At 42.3% G+C, this 26,789-nt stretch overlaps 1 protein-coding gene across 1 annotated transcript in view; it reads left to right on the plus strand.

Moving 5' to 3' along the window:
* Positions 1–26,789, plus strand: part of MBOAT1 (membrane bound O-acyltransferase domain containing 1) — a 112,606-nt gene that overhangs the window by 45,873 nt on the left and 39,944 nt on the right. Inside the window, exons 2-4 of the mRNA XM_030881300.3 lie at positions 9,670–9,815; positions 10,699–10,776; positions 14,492–14,587. Of these exons, the coding sequence (XP_030737160.1) occupies positions 9,670–9,815; positions 10,699–10,776; positions 14,492–14,587 (320 nt within the window). The remainder of the gene's footprint in view (positions 1–9,669; positions 9,816–10,698; positions 10,777–14,491; positions 14,588–26,789) is intronic.

Here is a 26,789-nt window from a genome sequence, read left to right on the forward strand (position 1 = left end):
TTCCTTATCCGGAAAATGAGATGTTGGAATTACGTGAGAAGATTGAACTAACTGAATCATTCTGGGGTGGCTGAGCCGATGGACTCTGGACCCAGTATCCCCAAGTTTAAATTGCAGTGTTGCCACTTACCAGGTGTGTGATTTTTGGGAAAATTTCTTATCCTCTCTGTGACTTACAGGCAGAAGGACTTAGAGCAGTGCTGGGATATAGTAAGCACCCTAAATACTAGCTATTATTATTATTAATATTTTAACTGGCTAACAATGGAATTAATTCTAATGGCGAAATGATATCTCCAGAGGAGGTGGGTGACAGCATACTTGTGGACAAGGTTTTTCAGGATTCCTCAAATGGTTTTGAATTCTATCAAGTCTTCCCCGTACAGAGGTATCTCCAGGCGAGGAGGGGGCTCCAGCTTATGCTGAGACAGCATCCCTCACAGTTTGGTTTCGGTCTTGCTAACTTCCCACCTGCAGGAGCAAGGAAAATGAGGTCTGTTTCATTCCATGTCTTTGAGTAGAAGATTTTTATTGGGAAGTGTTAGAGGTTGAACCGTGTTCCTGCAAAATCCAAATATTGAAGTCCTAACCCCCGGTATCTCAGAACATGACTGTATTTGGAGATAGTGTCTTTAAAGAGGTAACTCAGTTAAATGAGGTCATTTGGGTAAGTCCTGATCCAATGACGGATGTCCTTATCAAAAAGAGGCAAGGAGAGAGGTCTCAGAAGAAAACAACCCTGCCGACGTCTTGAATTCAGAGCCTCCAGAATCGTGAGATAATAAAGTTCTGTTGTTTAAGCCCCCCAGTCTGTGGTACTTTGATATGGCAGCCTGAGGAAATTAATCCAGGCAGCTACTAAATTCTCCCTGAGTGACAGTATTTCTGGGGAGAATGTTTGAAGTTGAGGGGAAGCAGTACAATGTAATGAGTGAGGACTCAGGCCAGGTTTGAAACCCTGGCTGTGTCACTCACTAGCTTTGTGAATTCAGCCTTTGTTTTTCCTTCTCCTACTGTGTAAAGTGGGAGTAAGCTACTTACTTCATCAAGTTGTGAAGCTGAAATTACATCATTTATGTAAAGTTTATCACTGTGCCCAACACTTGGTAAGCGCTCAGAAAAAAAAAGTGCTTATTGTTATGATGAGACAGAATATCAACTAGAAGTTTGTGTGGTTATACATTACCCACATTATCAGTCTTAAATCATATTTGTTCATCTACAAGCTTGGAAAACACTGGCTTATTACAGATTTAAAAGCATTTCTTGCTGACATTCCAAGGAGTTTAGATTTAAAGTATAACAAGGATGTCTTTGAAAGTGCAAAGTAGCTGGAGAGTATGGGACAGCCACTTTTTGTTCTGTGGTACAGAAGGGAATAGCATTTTTCATACTTTCCTGGGCCACACACATTTGTAGGAGGCGGTGCACAAAAAGCACTGTTTGTGGAGGAGGGACAGCCGCCTTTAAATAAGGAATTGCTTAATTAGATTGGTTTTGTCTGGGAACATATAAGGCAGCGTTGCTGAGAAGAACATTCCAGGCCTGGACAGTTGCCTCGGTCTCACTGGTGAACCTCTGGTAAATCACTGTAGCAGGGAAATCATTTTGGACTGTTAATCTTTGCTGTTCGTTAAAAATAGCCTGCTTGGGGGCTTCCCTGGTGATGCAGTGGTTGAGAATCTGCCTGCCAATGCAGGGGACACAGGTTCGAGCCCTGGTCTGGGAGGATCCCACATGCCGTGGAGCAACTGGGCCTGTGAGCCACAGCTACTGAGCCTGCGCATCGGAGCCTGTGCTCGGCAACAAGAGAGGCCGCGATAGTGAGAGGCCTGCGCACCGCGATGAAGAGTGGCCCCCACTCGCCGCAACTAGAGAAAGCCCGCGCACAGCAACGAAGACCCAACACAGCCATTAAAAAAAATAGCCTGCTTGCATCTCTTCATTAGGAGGAAGGCAATGTTTTGTGCTCCTGGCAAAGTTTGGTTTTTTTGGGAAGCGTATGAAGGCCATGGAACACAACTCCCAAAGAAATGCCTTTCTAGCAGCACATGAGAGCACAAAGATTGAAAACTTACACTGGAAAATTGCAGCTCAGTGTGATTGGGCTTTGGTGAAATAAGAAGTCAAACCCTTGGGTACGTGACTTTGAAATCTTGCGAGAGCAGTGAAAATTGAGCTCTTGCTGAATCCAAGTTATGTTGCATCAAAACAACTGTGCTCTACTGCTTCCTTCTGTAGAAGGGCCCACATAATTGTTTAACTGTGGAGGGCGTATTGTTGGAGATCACGAATGAAAGCGCAGCTTTCTTTCCTGCTCTAGAGGGAGGGCATCAGTAGAAAAATAAAAAACTTGGCACACCTTCCTTTTTTTTTTAATTTAAATTTTTAAAATTTAAAACAAAATAATTTTGTAATTATTTTGCAAAAACAATTGTAATTGTTTTGCAAAAACAAAATAATTTTGTAATTTTAGAGGTCTAGTTAGTAACAAAGTTGTTCTGTAAAAATTTATAAATACACAAGTGAAATATACAAATACAATTTTTACATGTTTTAAATGAAAATACAGTGGTCTGTGCTATTGACAGAATGTAATATTCATATATGAGTTTAAATAGTAGAATGGAACTAGAAATTAACTCGCCGCTTGGCATGTTTGTTTCAAAATAGTAAAATTTAAGAAATGGAAAAGAGGTTTTAAAAGCGATTTTTTAAAATTAAATAGTGCATCCAATATAGCATTACTAGAACAAATACGTTTATAAATACATTTATTCATGTAGTTTCTAATACTAAAAGTAAAAACTTGACTCTTTGACTACTGTGCAGAGTGATATTGAGAATTAACACTTACCTTTTAAATGCGAAGAGTTTATTAAGTGTAAAGCCGCGTATTTTCATCTTCTCTGGCCGTGCACATCACGGTTACTCCTGACATTTTGCTGCCTGTAAAAAGGGCGTTTTTCTTTAAGGTGAAACTTTTTACAAGTTGACTTCTATTTATGCCTAACTCCTCCCTAAACTTTATTTATAGTAGATGCTAATAAATGCAACCCTGAGGATAGAGTAGAATTAAATAAGAATTGTTGTGAGTTTCTTAGAGTGCCCTGATTGTGTGTGTGTGTGTGTGTGTGTGTGAGAGAGAGAGAGAGAGAAATTCGTTATGGAAATTACATTATGAGTTGAAAAAAAATTTACAAAGAATTTGCCTGGATTCCTGTCATCTTGATAAAACCGCCATGTTCAATTTTACATGTTATCTTTGCCTTGTTTCCATATGCCATTATTGTTTTTTTTAAAACATGGTTGTACATGTCCATACAGTTTTATATTCTGCTTTTTATTAGTTACAGCAAATGTTTTTCATTTCATTATAGGTGCTTTGTAATGCCCATTTTAATACTACTATACTGAACGGGTTTACCATTAATTACTATTCCTCTATTATCCTATATGTAGGTAGATTTTGCTTTATTTTGTCTTGTAAATAATGCCTTGACAGTTTTTCAGCATTAAGCTTTTTACCAACCAATGAATACATTTCCAGGAATTGGTCAAAAGTATGACTTGTAGCAAATACTACCATATTCCTTTTGAAAAGGATTGTAGTGCAAGGTGCATCCTTTGTTTTACATGTTAACCAGCGCCTTGAACTTTTAGGTTCCTTCTTCTTGCTACTAGAAATAATACTGAGGTGTACTTTTTTTGTGTGTAAAAATTTGGTGCACATTTCTAATAGAGGTAATAACAGTGGGTTTAAAATTTATAGCCACAGACAGATATGCAAAAACGGAACTTTTAAAATTTCTCCCTACTAAACTTAATTTACCTTTCAAGCTGAATTGCCAGTTTTAGGCAGCTCACCTCCCATTTAAGGCTGTAAAGCTTCGTCTCCCTCTGCACCTGGGACTGAGAAGCAGACCTTCCCCGCGGCCTCGGCAGGCATCGGGTTCCCGTGCCATTGGAACCTTGCTGGCCTCTGCTCAAGAGGAGCCCATCTTGTGGTCCTCTGGAGTGCCTCTCTACAGGGCTGGCCATCTCCCCGGGCTGCATTCTGAGAAGCCGGGCCACCCTCTCTTCTGTGATAACCTGCATCTTCCTCCAGACTTCTCTAGGGATGCCATCCGTTTCGATGGTCTGAGCATCTTTGCTCTTACCCTTTTGTCCCCATGTCTAAGTGGTAGTCCTGACCCATGGAATCCCTCCTTCAGATCCCTGGCCAAACTCTTTTTTTTTTTTGTGGTACGTGGGCCTCTCACCGCTGTGGCCTCTCCCGTTGCGGAGCACAGGCTCCGGACGCGCAGGCTCAGCGGCCATGGCTCACGGGCCCAGCCGTTCCGCGGCATGTGGGATCCTCCCGGACCGGGGCACGAACCCGTGTCCCCTGCATCGGCAGGCGGACTCTCAACCACTGTGCCACCAGGGAACCCCCCTGGCCAAGCTCTTTATCAACTTTTGTGCCGAAAAACAGCTCTTATATCATTAAGAGCTTTTCTTCCCTCTGGGATTATGGTAGAAACTCCAATGCTTTAAATTCTTCAGTTTTGCTCCTGATCTATGAAGATAAGCTTTCAGGATTAAAAAGGAAAAAGAGAGCTTTCCTAAATTTCCGGAGACTGCTTTGACTTTCAGATTTACCTCTGCTTTAGGTTTAGAAGAATCTAATCAGGGAACTGGAAAACCCAGGGGTTGACTCTCTCGTCCTAGGCTGCATTGCCTCTCCCTGTGGAAGAAAGGGTACGTGGAAGACTCAGGCAGCTGCCTGGATGATGGGTGCGAAAGGGCATCCGTCCAAGAGCAGCAGGGAGGGGACTGGGGAAGCCGATTCTTAACAGCCCAACAGTGGTGACCGCATATTGAGTTTAATCTGTGCACAATTTGTGTGTTAACTTAGTGGATATAGAATAATATTAATAGCAAGTGCGTGTCAGAGCCAGGACTGTTTCCAGTGATTTTCTACGTTAACTTCTTTAGCCCTCAAAACAACCTGAGAAGTAGTACTACTGTTACTGCCTCCGTCACGTGAACCCGGAGCCTAGACGAAGCGAGCTTTGTAACTCTTCAGCCAGTAAGTGGTGAAGCTGGGTCTTGCAGCCCAGTAGTCTGCCTCTGCTGGTAACCGCTGGTTCTGTTGCTGGTCACGGGCTGGGAGGCCACAAGTACTTAATTGATTATTATTGAAAAATGCTTTTCTCTTGCATTTGTTATAATTTGGTTCTCTTCTTTCAGGAGTTTGATCATTTCATAAAAGGTGGTTCTTTTCCTGTTTAGGAAGGCATCATCCCTTTATTGTTTTGGTCTGTTTCTATACTTACCTATATTTCCTCACTAACTTAGCTGTTTCTCTGGATAAAGAGACTTCTTTATCACTAGGGTTTAAACTCTGTGTCATCTCAGGCCAGTGATCTGCTTTCCAGAGTTGTGTAGTTATAAAAACCTGTTTATTAGGGAAAAGGGCAAAAATATGTGAAAGTGGAGAGATGAGTAGAGTGAACTTTTCATGTGCCCAGCACTCAGCCTCAGCAGTTTGAAGCTCATGGCCAATCTTGTTTCATCTATACCAGGAGTTCTTAACCTTGGCACTACTGACATTTTGGACTGGAAAATTCTTTGTGTGGGAGGCTGCCCTGTGCCTTGCAGGATGTTTAGCAGTATCCCTGGCCTCTACCTACTAGATGCCAGTAGCACCAGCCCCCCACCCCCTTTCTGGTTATGACAACCAGAAGTGTCCCCTGGGGAGCAGTTCATCCCCAGCTGAGGACCACGGATTTATGCTCACTCCACTCTTCCCATCCCCTCAAGATTATTTGGAAGTAGATCCCATACATTAAATCAAAGCCATTTGGGGATATATTTTTAAAATAGAATGTCTCCAATTTTGTTAGTCCATTAGAGAGGAAGGGAACAAAGATCTAATTATGTTCCTGTACGAATTGTTGTCACGGCAGCTAGCCACTCTTGGCTGCAGAGATGCCCATAGTTCCTACCAGCTACCAGTATTGATATGAACAAGGAAACACTAAGAAATTGGTATTGTGCTCCAGCCTGTACATTTTTAAAAACCGTAGTAAAATATACCTAGTGTAAAATTTTCCATTTTACCCATTTTTAAGCATGTAGTGCAGTTCAGTGGCATTAAGTACATTCACATTGTTATGAGACTGTCACCACCATCCATCTCTCCACTCCTCAGTCCTTGGCAACCACTATTCTACTTTCAGTCTTGATGAATTTTACTCTTCTAGGTACCTCATATAAGTGGAGTTAGATACTTGTCCTTCTGTGTCTGGATGATTTCACTCAGCATAGTATCTTCAAGGTTCATCCATGTTGTAGCATGTGTCAGAATTTTCTCCATTTTAAGGCTGAATAATATTCCACTGTATGTATATATACCACATTTTGTTTATCCCTTCAACTGTTTATAGACATTTGGGTTGTTTCCACATTTTGGCTATTGTGGTTAATACTGCTATAAACATGGTGGGCAAATATCTCTTCAAGACCCGCTTTCAGTTCTTTTGGGTATATACTCAGGAGCGGAATTGCTGGATTGTATGTAATTATATTTTTAATTTTTTGAAGAACCACTGCTTTCCATGGCAGCTGCACCATTTTGCATTCCCACCAGCAGTGCACAAGGGTTCTAATTTCTCCACATCCTTGCCAATGCTCATTATTTTGTCTTTAAAATAATCACCATCCTAATGGTGTGAAGTGGTGACTACTTGTGGTTCAGCCCGTACCTTTTAAGCTGTACCTCTGGTAATTGAAAAGCAATTCTGCTAGAACCTTCCTGCTAGAACTAAGTGCTGCTATTGTGTATTTCTACTTTTACCTTGGAACAGTTTGCCCTGAACCCTCAGCTAGCCATCTGTGACTTACTCCTGGGAAGAGGCGGGGGGTGTGGGTTGTGTTTGTATATAGGGGAAAGCTTTTAATCCATATTGAAGTGTTGCATTTGCACATTTACCATGAACAGTTAAGGGAAAAGATTCTGGTTAGATATGTATGGAATCAGAGACCATTAGAGCTGGAAGAGGCATTAGAGACCAGTTCATAAAAGGAAATTGAAACCCAGAGCGTGTAAAGCTCCTCTTCTTGACTTGAGGGTAGTGACAATGTCTCGCTCACTGTCCCCAGTATCTAACACATAGAGTCAACCACTAAATGTTTGTGGAATTAATCCATGAATTACCTAAGCCTGACCAGTTGGCTTTTCAGTGTCAGGACTAGGGCATTCAGTTGGTTACGTATGACATTATGGTGACTAAATAATGGCAGTTTGCTTCAATGGCCAAGTGAGTCTTCTCTTTCTCCTTTTCAGTTGCTGGCGTGACAAGACTAGATGTAGTTTTCCCACAGTGAGGCCCTCTCTTCCTTGGAGATAGGTTTGAAGGGGTCTTGAAGACGACCAGCCCAGCTCAGGAGCCCTGAGGAGCCCTGGGTTGGCTGAGTGATGGCAGTCAGGCTTTGATCACTCTTAAATCTCTTCCACTTCATCCTTGCCTCAAGCTAGCACGGTCCAACCTCCCTGTCCTGTATTTGTGTTTTGCATTCTGGGAAAGCCCGGCTCCTAATGGGTGCCTCTGTAGGTCTCTCTCTTTATTCTTCTAATCTAGGAGGTCGCCATCCTGCCTGCATGTTAGAATCACCTGAACACTTTGAAAAGGCCTGACGACAGGCCAGATCAATCAGAATGGTTGAGGATAGGATGCAGGCATTATTTTTATAATTTTTTAATGTTCGTAACATCCCTCAATTTTCACCTGTTTCAACAGTTTTCCTGATTGTCTGCCTGAATCTCATCCCTCCTTAACGATGAACTTCTTGTCATTTACTTTGGATCTAAAGGCACACAATGTTGATGTTACTTTACAATTTCTTGTAGGTTATTTGTGTTCTCTTGCCAGTTAGATTATAAACTCCTGGAGGCAGGGATCATGCCTTTTTTCTCCTCTGTCCTGTTGGCTCTCAAACTCGAGTGTGCACCACAGTCACTTGGGGGGCCTGATAAAACACAGATTGCTGGGCCCACTCTGGGAATGTCTCATTTAGTAGGTCTGGGTGGGGCCGGGGAGTGTGCGTTTCTAACAAGTTTCCAGGTGGTGCTACTCCTACTGGTCTGGGGACCATACTTTTGAGAACTGCTGCTCTAGCCCCTGAACCATTCTTCATGCACAAGGGTGCTCAATAATTACTGGCCAGCCAAAAAGAATGGTGCAAATTTCCCCTTGCTTGCTCTTCTGAGTAACTATGTTCTGCTCTCACTGTGGGCTGGTCTGCTCTCACTGTGGGCTGAGAGAATGCAACAATGTATGACCGATCGTCTACAAATAATCATAACTTTGACTTTCTAGTTGCCAATTCCGTTACATTCTGAACCTTGCTAAGACAGTTATTTTTCTTTTTGTGTATATGTGTGTGCGTGTGTGTGTGAGTGTGTGTGTGTGTTGTTGGTTGTGCATTTAGGCTATAAAGAGATATGACCACATCATGCAGGATAGGATCCCAGTTCATCTCCTGTCTTTCAAGGTAGAAATCAAGTATGAACAGTAGTAGGAATTAGTTTTTGGAAAGACTGGGGAAGGGTGATCTCCAAATAGAGGGGAAACACAGCACAGTCAATTTTAAAAACAAGAAATTCTCTGAAAGTGTTATTTTCTATGAATTATAAGGAGTTTAAAGTATTCCTGTTATTGGGAAAACAAATGAGCTTTGGGTGGAGCTGACGTTGGCTGCTTGCAGCCCTACCTTGGAGCATAGCCCTGATGCATTTCACTAACAGCCACAGTTTTTTTGTAGCATGAAAAACTGTCGAGACTGAAGTTGAGGGTTTATTCAGATACTCTTATCCTCCATCCGTTCTAAAAGCAAATTGATACCGAAGTTTTCATGCTGAATACTCTAAAAAGCTTAAACTGCTTTTCCAATGTTAATTAATGGTTAAACCACTTAATGTATTTTGGTTTTGTGTTAAATCAGCTGATCTTTTCTAAGGGTATTGGGGAATTATTTTATAGTTTCTTTTAGGTAAAATATTTTTGAGAGAGAGATCACTGAGAGTTTTCTAAGGAGATGTGGTGCCTATTCTGCATAACTGGATAGCTTTGATGTTGAAAGTTCATTGCAGGGCTGGTTCTTACTTTGTGGGTCTTTACTGGTGCACCTTGGATTTGAGCAATGTTCTTGTTTATTTCGTGTTAATTTAAAATGAGAAAAATTAGACTCAGAAAACAGCTGATGATTGTTTTGGAGAAGCATGTGTTTTCTGAGGTACCAGTGAGGGAAGCCTCATGGATTTGATTCATCTGCGTCTCGAGAAGAACGTAATGCTGGGTGGTGGGGGAGGGGAAGACACCCAGCAAAGTGATCTCACAGTCTGATAAGGCCCCTTCCTATAGAAAGTCTCCGGTTTGTTGGTGGGAAGGCAGTTTTGCCTAGTCTCAGAGATTGGAGAAGGAAGTTTTGGGTTTGTCACTTCTTATACCAGATGAGGGTGTGGTTATCTTTTCCGTCTCTCGCACCTCCTCCAAATGAATGCTCTACTGAGGAAAACATCCAAGTCTGAGATGCACCTTGACGTAGAATCTGAAAGAAGTAGGGAAAACTCACACACAGGCCAAACAGTAAAAGTCTCGATTCTCTCCTTTTTTTCCCATACAGGTGAATTTTGTGGCATGCCAGCTCTTTGCTTTGTTTGCTGCTTTCTGGTTCCGCAGCTACTTGAGTCCTGGTAAAACCAGTCCCGATGTCCGGCATGCGTTCGCCACCATTTTTGGCATCTGTTTTGTCATCTTTTGTTTTGGCTGGTGAGTACGAGCCTCCTGAATTCTAATATTTATCATTTGGTTTTGTAGCGATATTCTTGGCATTTCCCAGGCCCTAAGGAAAAAAAAAGATATTTACTCGTATTGTAAAATGTTGGGGATGTTGCGAAATCTCCATTTACTGTAAGAAACTGGAACCAATAAACGGACTCATTAGAAATCAATTCAGTGAGTTTTTCTTAAAATTAGACTTCTGCTGATCTCACCTTGGGTCATGTAAATGGAATGTTCTAAGGTTTAATTTTCCCAACGAGGGACCTTTCCTAACTGTTGTAGATATTGGTGTTTTTCTTGCATCACTGCTAGAGATACTGGTGTTAATCCTGCATTTAGAATAGAACAATAGTTTTCGTGATGGTGTTAGGGAATGTGTCATTCTTTAACAGAGAAAACCTGTGGTCTAAGACGTTCTCTACTAGGAAAGCTGGGCAAATCCCCTGGGAGGGGTACTTCTTGGGGAAGAAGTTTTAGGAATGAACATTTCTAGAAGTACAACTTAAGAGAATTTGTGACTTCGTTCAGGGTAGTAGATTATGGCTCTTCTTCCTTCAATGAAAATTTGAGAAAGGATGATGAGTATTTTGGTATCTGGGGCAGCTCGGTTGTGGTCTTGATACTTTAAAATTGAAAGAAAGAACTCTCTTCACTGCAGTTGGCAGACTATGTCATGTCTTCCTAGTGTCACACAGTATCTTAATTACATAGGACGAAAATACTTGATTTATTTTCTCCTACATAAAAATGGGGTAACTGATCACTTGCTTTTTTGTGGGAGTGGAGGTGGAGGTGCAGTATGGGTGGCCAAGAGGTATGTTAATATGAAATATATTCAGTGTTTCCCTTTCCTCCCCATGATGGCCTACAGGTACTCTGTGCATCTTTTTGTGCTGGTGTTAATGTGCTATGGAATCATGGTCACTGCAAGCACATCCAATATTCACAGGTAAGACCCTGGGAATGAACAATGAACAATCTTTGAAATATATTTCTAGGATGAAGGGATGCCCTCCCCATTTGCCTCATGTGGCGTAACCTAAGTGCTTTGGGATATCAGAAAGGAGGGATGGGAGACCGTAAATGCTGGGAGTCTTCAGAGAAAGCTTTATGGAAAAAAAGTGTGATGTGAATTGGGACTCAGGAAAAAGAGAGTTTGTCAGAATGAGGCAGCCTCATTTGTGATAGCACCAACCTGGAAGCAACCCAGATGGTCACACTATGGAATACTACTCAGCAATAGAAAAGAATGAATGATTGCTACACACAGTGCCATGGATGAATTTCAAAATCAACATGCTGAATGAAGGAGGACCCACAAATTCTGTTCTCAAAAATGCAAGCCAATCTGTAGTGACAGAAATCAGATCAGAGGTAACCAGGGGTGAGATGGCTCGGGGAGATGTGAAAGGAACCACAAGAGGCATGAAGCAACCTAGGGGGTGATGGGTATGTCTGTTATCTTGAACTTGGCTGAGGTTTTCTGAGTATGAAATAGGTCAAAATTGTGTATACTTTACATATTTCCAATAAGTGTTAAAAAAAAGGAAGAAATATTCTTACTATGCTATTTTGACTTCAAAGTGCAGAAGTAATTTAATTCTCCCTTGAAGACTACACGCTTGAACAATCCAGGGAGATACCTGGAAGAGCTGTTTTGCACTGTCTCTGTTTCCCATGGTCTTTCTGAAACCTCAGAATTAATTCAGCCTCAGTAACACTGGAATGGAAGCTCTGTGGGAGCAAAGACTTTTCCCTCCTTTTCACTGTTATAGCCTCAGAGCCTAGAACAATACCTGGCACAAATAAAGGCTCAATAAATATTTATGGAATGACTGAGTATACTTGAAAAGAGCTTCACCCTTCTATGACTTCCTTTCTGATGGCTTCTCTTAAAAAGCAGATGCCTTATTTCAGCCTCAGAAAGTTCTTTGATTACTGAGACTATTAGCACAATCGTTTTCCTTCTTAAAAGCACTGTAATTTAATTTTTGAGTGTATAATCTTGTAATTACTTCCAATAAATTTCTGATTTGTAAGGGAAAATATTTTTGCCTGCTTTTAACTTGAATAGTCATTCAACTTTGTATTCAAAGGAGCTCTGGAAATTTGAATTCTAATCATCTCTCTTCTAAGTGCCCTCCTTGAAGGGGATAGAGTCATTCCTTCGGAAGGGAAATAGGAAATCCGTATTTCTATAATTTGGTACGAATGGGTTTTGGAAATGCTTCATATTATGACAAAATGCTTTTTTCCCTGGGAGGTAAAGATGCCTGGCTTTTCCTGCACTTGATGTTGGAAGCAATTAAATGATTTATAAAAGCGTTGTTGCATCTCTAGAGCACATTTCCAGCTGCCTTACCAGTTGTAATTTGTCACCTTTCCCCACACTTGTGTGATGTTGGTGAGGTGCAGTCTGTTTTGCAGAGGGTCGAGCTGCATTTCCAGGTTCTCTGGGTTAGTCTCCGGCCAGGAGTGGAATCTTCCAGCTTTGGCAGAGACTTTACAGACAGGCTCTGACTGTTTCCCCCAAATAATGTTGTGGTAGCAGAGAGCCATGTCATAAGACCGAAAAGAAAAAATGCCAGAACAAGTTCCTCCCCTCTTTCTTTGCTTGTGTGGTTGCCAATACTGCAGAAATAGGGAGTGGTTCACATTTCCCGATGGATGGAAGTTGTTTCCTGTTGCTGCTGGGAAAGAACAAGAAGCTGGAGTCAGGAAGCCTGGCTCTTTCCAGCAGTGTGGGTTTGGAAAAGCCGGGCAGCTTCTTCACATGTCAGGTTTCCTGCCTATGAAATGTAGGGTTTGTGGTGGTTCGAGCTTAAGTTCTCTTCAAGACTAGAATTTCTGGGTTCTCTGTGAATTGTTTTCCTCTTCCTTTCACCGAGTTATGAGCCCTGTCCTATGCATAGCTGGGAATAGGAGGGGACAGGGAACATTTGCAGCTATGTGGAACTAACCCATTTCAGGACTGATTGTTGTTATTCAGGATTTATCTAGAGAGTTCTTGGGGTACCATTTCTGTTTCCTTCCCAAGCCACTCTGTTGGGCAGAAATCACAGGTAGTCACTTACCTCATATGAACCGACTGGAACAGAATATAATATCTCCTGGGATGGAAGGCCTCATGTGGGAACTTGGTGATGCAGTTGCCAATTCTGGAGTACTTGCTTAGTGCCAGGTGCTAGGCTGAGCCCTCGTAAATATATTATGTTTCACTATTTTGATCTATAGACCCTTATTTAGTATATCACTTAATGTTCTATTACATTTAATATTTCCTATCATTATTGCTAATATATTCTTTCTAGGACAGCTCTATAGGATACAGACTTTTTTCCTGAGATGGAGGAAAATGAAAGCTCAGAGTTGGGGAAACAGATCCATACATATGATTTTAACGTTATAATTATATATGTTAGCAGGTAGCACTAGAGAAATACAGGCAGTGGAGCAGCGAATGGTGTTGGGAGTGGGGGTGGGATGGATACAGCAAGACTATGCCAGGTGACATTGGAGCTGAGCCTTATCTGATAGTTTCCAGCTAGACCATAGGAGGGAGCAAGGAGTTGCAGGCAGAGGAAGGAGAAAGATTCCTGGCCTGAAAATGCAGGATGTAGTTGTGGAAAGGGAGCAGTCCACTGTGGTTTAACACAGGGTGGATATGGAACATGGTTGGAGATGAGTCCAGAAGGAAAGGTAGAGCTTAGCATGCGAAGCACCTTGGATGCTGTGTTCAGGAGTTCTGATGTGATTAGATAGGGGGATCCACTGGAGACTTTTAAGACCAGTAACATTCATTTGTTGTTTGTTCACTCAGCACACAGTAGGTTCACTCAGCACACAGTGGTGAATGAAACACACATGACCATCCTTGCTTTCATAGAGCTTTCAGGCTTGTAAGGGAGACGGTTGTTAATCAGATTATCACCGATCTTTATAGGTACAAGTTGATGAATGTTTTGAATGGTGTGTGTCTGTGCATTGGGGGTTTATACTATAGGATGGTCAGGACCTGTCTCTGAAGGAGGCCGGGGAGTGAACATGAGTAGGTAGGTGGTAATTGAAGCCTCAGGCATCAGCAGGGAGGGTCCTAAGCAGAGCACTGGGAATGCTAACACCTAAGGAGTAGATTGAGGAAGATGAGCTGAGCAAACGCCTTGGAAGAACTGACCAGAGAGCTGGGAAGGAAACAAGGGGAATGGAAGCCAAGAGAACAAAGTGTTTTGGGAAGGGAGTGGTTGGCAGTATGGTGATGGTTTGTATTTTAGGAAGATCATTGTGTAAACAGGATGGTTTGTGAAGAGGAAAATCTGAGTGAAGGACCTTACAGGCCAGCGGTTCCCAGCTCTGGCTGCACGTTGGAATTATACCTGCTAGGTGCACCCCACCCCAATGAAATCAGGGTAACTGGGGGTGGGGCCCGGTGCTCCCCAGGTGATTCCATTACGCTGCCGTAGTTGAGAACTACTGCAGTGGTCCAGGTGAGAAAAGACGAAGGGCTCAGAGCAGCGGGTGTGAAAGTGAGGAGAGGGGATGGGCTGGGATGGAGATGGACCACATAGGACTTTGTGACTAATTGCACGTGGCGGGGGAGGGAGAGAAAGAAGAGAAAGTTGATTGAACGGGTGCGCAACAATCTGATCCTCTGTTTTTGGTTCCAGATACTCCTTTTTTGTAGCAATGGGCTACCTTACGATATGCCACATCAGCCGAATATACATCTTCCACTATGGCATTCTCACTACAGATTTTTCTGGGTGAGTATCTTAATTTGTGTGGGGACAGTTGGACTGCTGACTCAGTCCAGCAGCCCCTTGACTGCTGAGTCCCTTGACTCGGTCCCTTGGGGTCTGTAAAGATCAAGCACGCGCGTAAGAGTCATCGGCAGCTCATTAAATCGGTTGGTAAGACTGTGCTAATGAGGTTGAGGTTGAAGATTTGATTGCTCTGTGAGACGGTGAGCTCTGCTATGGCCCACGGGCTATATCTGTCCGGCCACCCGTTTTTGTAGTTACACTGGAACATACCCAGGCACTCATTTATGTGTTGTCTCTGTCTGCTTTGGCACTACAGTGGTAGAGTTGAGTAGTTATGACAGAAATTATATGACCCACAAAAGCCAAAATATTTACAATCTTGCTCTTTACAGGGAAAGTCTGCCAACCCCTATTCTAAGGCCCTTAACACAGAGTTGGTGTTTATCACCTACTGGTTAATAATACAAAATTCTTCCATACTAGTTGATGAATAGCTGCTACCCTGAGCCCCGTGAGTGCTGCCTGGCTGCCCTGGCCCCTCCCCAGATCCCCCAGACTTCTAGCGTGAGAAGGGCAATGCCTAGCACAGCAAGGGTCTCCATACTTCTTCTAAAAATTTTGTCTGTTACCATAGCCTTAACCTGGGGGCCACGCCTCTCCTGATTGGTGACTGGGTGAAGACGGCGGTGGATCAGTGAAAATTCTATTGCTCTGTTGGTATTTGTTTAGGAGCAACTTTTTATGAATCTTGAGGAATGGGTACTAAAGCAGAGCTACTTCTCATGACACATTGTACATTATCCACGTTATTTCCTTAGGAGTTTGGTCATGGTCTACGCAGGCAGCCTGGAGTCAGGGAGAGCCTGGGTTCTCCTCTCAGGTTGAATTGCCTTTCGTTGGATGAGTTGGTAGAGAACAGTCAATGAAATAAAGACCTACAGATTACTGCCCATTGCTGTGAACTTTGCAAGTTGTGCAACTAAACTGTCCCACTGTGAAGAGGCTTCGGAAGGCAAAGTGTGGTTTGGGACACAAAAACTGTTGCATTGGGATTTCGATGACCGTAGTTTGGTCTCAGACTAGCTTTTTGGGCATCGGTTCCTCTTACCCTCGGTCCTTTCGATTTTACCATTTTCTCTTTGAATTGCCTCCTTTCTTTATTCCTTTCCTCCCAGATTGTAGAGCATAATTTTTCAATTTTTCTGAAACATGTTCACAAACTTCTTTACTTTTTAACAATGTGTACTGCTAATAAAATATGGAAAATATGGCAGCAACAAAGATGACAATATAGTCGTGAAGTTATAGCATTAAAAGTAATTTTATTTTATTTTTAACAATAACATACATGTGTCCTTTAGAGGAGTAATTGTAATCCCTTGTTTTTTTAAATATATTTTTTAACATCTTTATTGGAGTATAATTGCTTTACAATGGTGTGTTAGTTTCTGCTGTATAACAAAGTGAATCAGCTATACATAAACATACATCCCCATATCTTCTCCCTCTTGCATCTCGCTCCAACCCTCCCTCTCCCACCCCTGTAGGTGGACACAAAGCACAGCTGATCTCCCTGTGCTATGCGGCTGCTTCCCACTAGCTATCTATTTTACATTTGGTAGTGTATATATGTCCATGCCACTCTCTCACTTCGTTCCAGCTTAACATTCCCTCTCCCCATGTCCTCAAGTCCATTCTCTATATCTGCGTGTTTATTCCTGTCCTGCCCCTAGGTTCTTCAGAACCATTTTTTTTTTTTTTTAGATTCCGTATATATGTGTTAGCGTATGGTATTTGATTTTCTCTTTCTGACTTACTTCACTCTGTATGACAGTCTCTAGGTCCATCCACCTCACTGCAAATAACTCAATTTTGTTTCTTTTTGTGGCTGAGTAATATCCCATTGTATATATGTGCCATATCTTCTTTATCCATTCATCTGTCGATGGACACTTAGGTTGCTTCCATGTCCTGGCTATTGTAAATAGAGCTGTAATGAACATTGTGGTACATGACTCTTTTTGAATTATGGTTTTCTCAGGGTATATGCCCAGTAGTGGGATTGCTGGGTCATATGGTAGTTCTATTTGTAGTTTTTTAAGGAACCTCCATACTGTTCTCCATAGTGGCTGTATCAATTTACATTCCCACCAGCAGTGTAAGAGGGTTCCCTTTTTTCCATACCCTCTCCGGCATTTATTGTTTGTAGATTTTTTGATGATGGCCATTCTGACTGGTGTGGAGTGACACCTCATTGTAGTTTTGATTTGCATTTCTCTAATGATTAGTGATGTTGAGCATCCTTTCATGTGATTGCTGGCAATCTGTATATCTTCTTTGGAGAAATGTCTATTTAGGTCTTCTGCCCATTTTTGGATTGGGCTGTTTGTTTTTTTGATATTGAGCTGCATGAGCTGCTTGTATATTTTGGAGATTAATCCTTTGTCAGTTGCTTCATTTGTAAAGATTTTCTCCCATTCTGAGGGTTGTCTTTTCATCTTGTTTATGGTTTCCTTTGCTGTGCAAAAGCTTTTAAGTTTCATTAGTTCCCATTTGTTTATTTTTATTTCCATTTCTCTAGGAGGTGGGTCAAAAAGGATCTTGCTGTGATTTATGTCATGGAGTGTTCTGCTTGTGCTTTACTCTACGAGTTTCATAGTGTCTGGCCTTACGTTTAGGTCTTTAATCCATTTTGAGTTTATTTTTGTGTATGGTGTTAGGGGAGTGTTCTAATTTCATTCTTTTACGTGTAGCTGTCTAGTTTTCCCAGCACCACTTATTGAAGAGGCTGTCTTTTCTCCACTGTATATTCTTGCCTCCTTTATCAAAGATAAGGTGACCATATGTGCGTGGGTTTATCTCTGGGCTTTCTATCCTGTTCCATTGATCTATATTTCTGTTTTTGTGCCAGTACCATACTGTCTTGTTTACCGTAGCTTTGCACTATAGTCTGAAGTCAGGGAGTCTGATTCCCCCAGCTCCGTTTTTCTTTCTCAAGATTGCTTTGGCTATTCGGGGTCTTTTGTGTTTCCATACAAATTGTGAAATTTTTTGTTCTACTTCTGTGAAAATGCCATTGGTACTTTGATAGGGATTGCACTGAATCTGTAGATTGCTTTGGGTAGTATAGTCATTTTCACAATGTTGATTCTTCCAATCCAAGAACATGGTATACCTCTCCATCTGCTTGGATCATCTTTAATTTCTTTCATCAGTGTCTTATAGTTTTCTGCATACAGGTCTTTTGTCTCTCTAGGTAGGTTTATTCCTAGGTATTTTATTCTTCTTGTTGCAATGGTAAATGAGAGTGTTTCCTTAATTTCTCTTTCAGATTTTTCATCATTAGTGTATAGGAATGCAAGAGACTTCTGTGCATCAATTTTGTATCCTGCTACTTTACCAAATTCATTGATTAGCTCTAGTAGCTTTCTGGTAGCGTCTTTAGGATTCTCTGTGTATAGTATCATGGCATTTGCAAACAGTGACAGCTTTACTTCCTTTCCGATTTGGATTCCTTTTATTTCTTTTTCTTCTCTGACTGCTGTGGCTAGAACTTCCAAAACTATGTTGAAGAGTAGTGGTGCGAATGGGCAACCCTGTCTTGTTCCTGATCTTAGAGGAAATGGTTTCAGTTTTTCACCATTGAGAACGATGTTGGCTGGGGGTTTCTCATATATGGCCTTTATTATGTTGAGGTAAGTTCCCTCTATGCCTGCTTTCTGGAGGGTGTTTATCATAAATGGGTATTGAATTTTGTCGAAAGCTTTTTCTGCATCTATTGAGATGATCATATGGTGTTTCTCCTTCAATTTGTTAATATGGTTTATCGCATTGATTGATTTCTGTATACTGAAGAATTCTTGCATTCCTGGGATAAACCCCACTTGATTATGGTGTATGATCCTTTTAATGTGCTGTTGGATTCTGTTTGCTGGTATTTTGTTGAGGATTTTTGCTTCTATGTTCATCAGTAATGTTAGCCTATAGTTTTCTTTTTCTGTGACATCTTTGTCTGGTTTTGGTATCAGGGTAATGATGGCCTTGTAGAATGAGTTTGGGAGTGTTCCTCATTCTGCTATATTTTGGACGAGTTTGAGAAGGATAGGTGTTAGCTCTTCTCTAAATGTTTGATAGAATTCGCCTGTGAAGCCATCTGGTCCTGGGCTTTTGTTTGTTGGAAGTTTTTTTTTTTTGCGGTATGCGGGCCTCTCACTGTTGTGGCCTCTCCTGTTGCGGAGCACAGGCTCCGGATGCGCAGGCTCAGTGGCCATGGCTCACGGGCCTAGCCGCTCTGCAGCATGTGGGATCGTCCCAGACCGGGGCACAAACCCGTGTCTCCTGCATCGGCAGGCGGACTCTCAACCACTGAGCCACCAGGGAAGCCCCTGTTGGAAGATTTTTAATCACAGTTTCAATTTCAGTTCTTGTGATTGGTCTGTTTATATTTTCTATTTCTTCCTGGTTCAGTCCCGGAATGTTGTGCTTTTCTAAGAATTTGTCTATTTCTTTGAGGCTGTCCATTTTATTGGCATAGAGTTGATTGTAGTAATCTCTCGTGATCCTTTGTATTTCTGCAGTGTCGGTTGTTACTTCTCCTTTTTCATTTTTAATCTATTGATTTGAGTATTCTCCCTTTGTTCGTGATGAGTCTGGCTAATGGTTTATCAATTTTGTTTATCTTCTCACAGAACCAGCTTTTAGTTTTATTGATCTTTGCTATCATTTCCTTCATTTCCTTTTCATTTATTTCTGATCTGATCTTTATGACTTCTTTCCTTCTGCCAACTTTGGGGGTTTTTTGTTCTAATTTCTCTAATTGCTTTAGGTGCAAGGTTAGGTTGTTTATTCGAGATGTTTCCTGTTTCTTAAGGTAGGATTGTATTGCTATAAACTTCCCTCTTAGAACTGCTTTTGCTGCAGCCCATAGGTTTTGGGTCATTGTGTTTTTATTGTCATTTGTTTCTAGGTATTTTTTGATTTCCTCTCTGATTTCTTCAGTGATCTCTTGGTTATTTAGTAGTGTATTGTTTAGCCTCCACGTGTGTGTATTTTTTACAGACTTTTTCCTGTAATTGATATCTAATCTCATAGCGTTGTGGTCGGAAAATATACTTGATATGATTTCAGTTTTCTTAAATTTACCAAGGCTTGATTTTTGACCCAAGATATGATCTATCCTGGAGAATGTTCCATGAGCACTTAAGAAGAAAGTGTATTCTGCTGTTTTTGGATGGAATGTCCTATAAATATCAATTAAGTCCATCTTGTTTAATGTATCATTTACAGCTTGTGTTTCCTTATTTATTTTCATTTTGGATGATCTGCCATTGGTGAAAGTGGGGTGTTAAAGTCCCCTACTATGATTGTGTTACTGTCAATTTTCCCTTTTATGGCTGTTAGTATTTGCCTTATGTATTGAGGTGCTCCTCTGTTGTGTGCATAAATATTTACAATTGTGTCTTGGATTGATCCCTTGATTAGTATGTAATGTCCTTCTTTGTCTCTTGTAATAGTCTTTATTTTAAAGTCTATTTTGTCTGATAGGAGAATTGCTACTCCAGCGTTCTTTTGATTTCCATTTGCATGGAATATCTTTTTCCATCCCCTCACTTTCAGTCTGTATGTGTCTCTAGGTCTGAAGTGGCTCTCTTGTAGACAGCATATATACGAGTCTTGTTTTTGTATCCATTCAGCCAGTCTGTGTCTTTTGGTTGTAGCATTTAATCCATTTACATTTAAGGGTGTTATCGATATGTATGTTCCTATTCCCATTTTCTTAATTGTTTTGGGTTTGTTATTGTAGGTCTTTTCCTTCTCTTGTGTTTCTTGCCTAGAAAAGGTCCTTTAGCATTTGTTGTAAAGCTGGTTTGGTGGTGCTGAACTCTCTCAGCTTTTGCTTGTCTGTAAAGGTTTTAATTTCTCCATCTAATCTGAATGAGATCCTTGCTGGGTAGAGTAATCTTGTTTGTAGGTTTTTCTCCTTCATCACTTTAAATATGTCCTGCCACTCCCTTCTGGCTTGCAGAGTTTCTGCTGAAAGATCAGCTGTTAACCTTATGGGGATTCCCTTGTGTGTTATTTGTTGTTTTTCCCTTGCTGCTTTTAATATGTTTTCTTTGTATTTAATTTTTGATAGTTTGATTAATATGTATCTTGGTGTGTTTCTCCTTGGATTTATCCTGTATGGGACTTTCTGTGCTTACTGGACTTGATTTACTATTTCCTTTCCCATATTGGGGAAGTTTTCTACTATAATCTCTTCAAATATTTTCTCAGTCCCTTTCTTTTCCTCTTCTTCTTCTAGGACCCCTTTAATTCGAATGTTCATGCATTTAATGCTGTCCCAGAGGTCTCTGAGACTGTCCTCAATTCTTTTCATTCTTTTTTTTTTCTTTTTTCTTTATTCTGCTCTGCAGTAGTTAATTCCACTATTTTATATTCCAGGTCACTTATCCCTTCTTCTGCCTCAGTTATTCTGCTATTGATTCCTTCTAGATAATTTTAAATTTCATTTATTGTGTTGTTCATCATGGTTTGTTTGCTCTTTAGTTCTTCTAGGTCCTTGTTAAACGTTTCTTATATTTTGTCCATTCTATTTCCAAGATTTTGGATCATCTTTACTATGATTACTCTGAATTCTTTTTCTGGTAGACTGCCTATTTCCTCTCCATTTGTTTGGTCTGGTGGGTTTTTACCTTGCTCCTTCACCTGCTGTGTATTTCTCTGTCTTCTCATTTTGCTTAACTTACTCTGTTTGGGGTCTCCGTTTAGCAGGTGGCGGGTTCATATGTCCTGTTGTTTTTGGTGTCTGCTCCCAGGAAGACACCAAAGGTTGGTTCAGTGTGTTGTGTAGTCTTCCTGGTGGAGGGACTGGTTCCTGTGTTCTGGTGGATGAGGTGGATCTTGTCTTTATGGTGGGCAGGACCACGTCCAGTGGTGTTTTAGGGGGTGTCTGTGAACTTATTATGATTTTAGGCAACCTCTCTGCTAACGGGTGGGTTTGTGTTCCTGTCTTGCTAGTTGTTTGGCATAGGGTGTTCAGCATTGTGGCTTGCTGATCGTTGAGTGGAGCTTGGTCTTAGTGTTGAGATGGAGATCTCTGGGAGATCTTTCGCTGTTTCATATTACTTGGGGCCGGGAGGTCTCTGGTGGACCAGTGTCCTAAACTCAGCTCTCCCACTTCAGAGGCTCAGGCCTGACACCTGGCCAGAACACCAAGACCCTGTCAGCCACATGGCTCAGAAGAAAAGGGAGAAAAGAGGGAGGGAGGGAGAGAGGGAGGGAGGAAGGGAGGGAGGAAGGGAGGGAGGGAGGAAGGAAGGAGGAAGGAAGGAAGGAAGGAAATTAAATAAAGTTGTTAAAATAGAAAAGAATTATTAAAAATAAAAAAGTAAAAAAATAAAGGAAAGAGAGAAAGAAAGAAGAGAGCAACCAAACCAAAAAACAAATCCACCAATGATAACAAACGCTAAAAACTATACTAAAAAAACCCCCAAAATCCCCCCAAAACAGACAGTCAGAACCATAGGAGAAATGGCAAAAGCAAAGCTATACAGACAAAATCACATAAAGAAGCATACACACTCACAAAAAGAGAAAAAGGAAAAAATATATATATAAAAAAATTAAAAAAGGAAGAGGGCAACCAAATCAATAAACAAATCTACCAATGATAATAAGCTGTAAATACTAAACTAAGATAAACATAAGACCAGAAACAAATTAGATGCAGAAAGGAAACCCTAAGTCTACAGTTGCCCCCAAAGTCCACCTCCTCAATTTGGGATGATTCGTTGTCTATTCAGGTATTCCACAGATGCAGGTACATCAAGTTGACTGTGGAGATTTAATCCGCTGCTCCTGAGGCTGCTGGGAGAGATTTCCCTTTCTCTTCTTTGTTCGCACAGCTCCCGGGGCTCAGCTTTGGATTTGGACCCACCTCTGTGTGTAGGTCACCTGAGGGCATAAGTTCTTTGCTCATACAGGACAGGGTTAAAGTAGCACTTGATTTGGGGGCTCTGGCTCACTCGGGGAAGGGGGTAGGGGTGCAGAATGCGGGGCAAGCCTGTGGCGGCAGAGGCCGGCATGACATTGCACCAGCCTGAGGTGCGCCGTATGTTCTCCCGGTGAAGTTGTCCCTGGGTCACGGGACCCTGGCAGTGGTGGGCTGCACAGGCTCACGGGAGGGGAGGTGTGGAGAGTGACCTGTGCTCGCACACAGGCTTCTTGGGGCTGCAGTAGCAGCCTTAGCATCTCATGCCCGTCTCTGGGGTCCGCACTTTTAGCCACGGCTCATGCCTGTCTCTGGAGCTCGTTTAGGCGGTGCTCTGAATCCCCTCTCCTCATGCACCCTGAAACAATGGTCTCCTGCCTCTTAGGCAGATCCAGAGTTTTTCCCGGACTCCCTCCTGGCTAGCTGTGGCGCACTAGCCCCCTTCAGGCTGTGTTCACGCCGCCAACCCCAGTCCTGTCTCTGGGATCTGACCTCCGAAGCCTGAGCCTCAGCTCCCAGGTCCCGCCCACCCCGGCGGGTGAGCAGACAAGCCTCTTGGGCTGATGAGTGCTGGTTGGCAGGGATCCTCTGTGCGGGAATCTCTCCTCTTTGCCCTCCGCACCCCTGTGGCTGCGCTCTCTGAAGATTCCCCCCTGCCCACGCCCCGTCTCCACCAGTGAAGGGGCTTCCTAGTGTTTGGAAACTTTTCCTCCTTCACAGCTCCCCCCCACTGGTGCAGGTCCCATCCCTATCCTTTTGTCTCTGTTTTTTCTTTTTTCTTTTGCCCTGCTCAGGTACGTGTGGAGTTTCTTGCCTTTTGGGAGGTCTGAGGTCTTCTGCCAGTGTTCAGTAGGTGTTCTGTAGGAGTTGTTCCACATGTACATGTAGTTTTGATGTATTTGTGGGGAGGAAGGTGATCTCCATATCTTACTTCTCCGCTATCTTGAAGGCCCCCCTTTTAACAATATTTATTTATTTATTTATTTATTTTTGGCTGCATTGGGTCTCAGTTGTGACACGCATCCTCCTCTGCAGTGCGCGGGCTTCTCTCCAGTTGTGGTGCGTGGGCTCCAGAGTGCGCAGCCTCTGTAGTGGCGGCATGTCGGCTCTCTGGTTGTGGTGTGTGGACTCAGTAGTTGCGCGCCAGCTTAATTGCCCCACGGCAGGTGGGATCTTAGTTCCCTGAACAGGGATCGAACCCCTGTCCCCTGCATTGGAAGGTGGAATCTTAACCACTGGACCACTAGGGAAGTCTCAAAAGTAGTTTTAAATGGTGGTCATAACTTTCCCTAGTGTTTAATCAGCAAACTTTATTTTTTTTGGTTCAACCTCACAACTGGGCCCCCCCACCATGTCCCCCATACTTAGAAGAGTTCCTGGCTCTTCATAGATGTTCACTAAAGGAATGAGTTAAATACTCTAGTATTTGTCAGTCCTTTTTTTTTTTTTAATGCTTCCAGGAGCCTCAATTAAACAGCCCCTCCAGCCATATTTGGTTGGGATATTGAACAAAAAACTTTGACTTTAGCCTAAAGTAGATTATTATTTGTTTCTCATCTATATCATCTTTCTTTTTAGGACACAAGTGTATATTCATTCATTCATTTCTACAACAGTTTTTTAGTCTGCAATATGCTATGCACAGTGCCAGGTGTCAGAGACACCATGCATTTTAGTAGGAGGAGGGGTATTCCTGGCAAAGGGAATAGCTCTGCAGGAGCACAGACATGTGAGGTGCTTGTGGAGGTCTCAGAAAGCCACCTTCCTTTCCCTGCCACCCACATTCTTATGTCAGCAGCCTGGCAGTCCCCAGAATCCGTCCACTGCCCCTCATGCCCACTGCCACCACCCTGGATCACCATGTCTGCACCTTTCCTAATTGGCCATCTTTCCTTCCATCCTGCACCTCTTCTCCAGTCTATGCTCTCTAGAGTATCAAAGCCAATGGTGATTTGGACCTGCTTCCTCTGCTGCATCGCCTCCCTGTGTGCACTGCATGTGGCAGCAGTGCAGAAAAGTTTAGGGTCTGTGCATGCGCTTGGTTACTTCATGTCTCTGCGCCTCTGCCTTACTCGTTCCCCTGATTAGAAGCCCCTTTTCCATCCTTAAGTGCATGGAAATCTCTCACTTCACTTTTTATAACCCAGCTCAAAGATTACTGCTTTACAGAGCTTTCCCTGCTGGCCGCCTCCTCCCTCCCGCGCCCCCTTCCTTCCACCTCGTGAGTCCCTGCATTTGGACCTGTGTAGCAGGAGGCCTCTCATCTGCTCTCACTGGCTGGTGCCGCCCATCGCCCGTGAATCATACTCACTGAGACCCCAGTGCACGGAGTGTTTGTAGGTGGTGAGCATGGGCACTTCTGCTCTCATCCATTGATTTGTACGCTTAGGTAGTGTCGTGTGTTTATCCCCAAATTTGTTTATTCCAGTTTGTACTTATTATAAATAAGCTGATTATATATGGATGTGAAAGGAGAGAGAGTGGTTTGTCTAAATCTAGGTAGGGTCCTTTGGAAAGCCACCGAAGCAAATTTAGTATATTAAAAGTAATAGTGGTTGAATTAAATGTAATGTGGCTGAGAAAGCCGAAAGGGTCTCAGGGAGGATTATACCAAGTAAAAACTCTGCACTCAGATTGCCCTGCAAGCATCTTTACTTCCTTTTACCTTCTCAATCCTTGTTAGAGGAAACAACTCTGGAGATAGTGGATGGGATTTATGTAAGAGAGTAGCCTCCATTGATCAGATCCACACTCCAAGGAAGAGCTTTGGTCCTGCATTGAAAGGTTCATTCATTCATCATTCAGCAGACCTGACTGAGAAGCTATATATGGCAGGCACAATTATAGGAGACAGAGGTGACCAAAGACTGTGGAATGAATGTAGTTACCTATTTCAGGTTTGTATAGGAAGGTCAAATGTGAGCATGTCATCGTGTACTGGCTTGACGCGTGTTCCCCCAAATTCACGTCCACTTGGAGCCTCAGAATATGTCCTTATATGGAAATAGGACCTTTGCAGATGTAACTAGCTAAAGTGAGAGCATACTAGATTCGGGTGGGCCCTAAATTCATCATGACTGGTGTCCTTCTAAGAAGGCCACGAGAGAGACAGACACAGAGACACAGGGAAGATGGCCATGTGAAGATGGAGGTGGAGGTAAGAGTGACACAGCCACAAGCCAAGGAACTCCAGGGGTTGCCGTCAGCCACAAAAGCTAGGAAGAAGCATGGAACAGATTCTCCTTCGAAGCTCCCAGAAAAAAACAACTCTGCCAGCACCTTGATTGGGACTTTCTGATCTCCGGAACTGTGCGACATTACGTTTCTGGTTTTAAGCCCCCCAATCTGTGGTCATCTGTTATGGCAGCTCTAGGAAATGAATACCCATTTTTATATGATTCCATACCCTTTGATGAGCTGACAGCTGTCCCCTGGTCCTGGTCATGCCTCCACTCTCCACGTTTCACTCTGTTCTTGTCACATCTCCTCCTCCAGTGGTTTTGCCCATAAAACTGTAAACTCGTGAATGACTGTTATGTCATTTTTAATATAATCAGAATTGTGGAAAGTTACCGAAAGGAAAAAATAAAGAGCAAATAAAGAGAAGACAGTCATGTGCTTGTGAAATGGGGTGGATTTGGGGTTTGACAGCAGGGGAGGATGGAAATCAGTTCCTGTCCATTCCGCTTTCAGTGGCATAGGCATAGTCATGATAAATTTCCTTAGGTGATGTTTGTTCTCTGGCATTTTTTGGATCTTCTTGTGTTAAGAAATCTCTGACTTTACACACAAAAGTGTAGACTGTTTGAATGAGAAAGGACACTTTTGTTTGGGAAAGGATACAACAAAAATGTGTCTGCTCCTGTAAGTAGAATGTGATTTAGATCCCTGATTGTGGAGTGACCATACTTTATCCAGTTCTTGGAGGGTATGTCTTTTTTTTAAAAATTATAGGGCATTATTAAGCAGCAGAATTATTTTTTTTTCCTGTCACCATAAATGCACAGTGCCTCACTGATATAAATCCATCTTCTCGGATAATGTCAGAAACATAAATGGACGGGTACGTACTGAAATTGATAAGATGTTTTAAATCACAAATGGTCAATAAGAGATTCTTTTCCAGTGTCTAGTCTCATTAAGAACATGCAAGCAACCACCAGTTCTCCTTCAGAACGGAATTTGTTTAACACTACTATTTATTTCAGC

Source organism: Globicephala melas, chromosome 11 (assembly GCF_963455315.2).
Source record: "Globicephala melas chromosome 11, mGloMel1.2, whole genome shotgun sequence".
Taxonomy (NCBI): Eukaryota; Metazoa; Chordata; class Mammalia; order Artiodactyla; family Delphinidae; genus Globicephala; species Globicephala melas.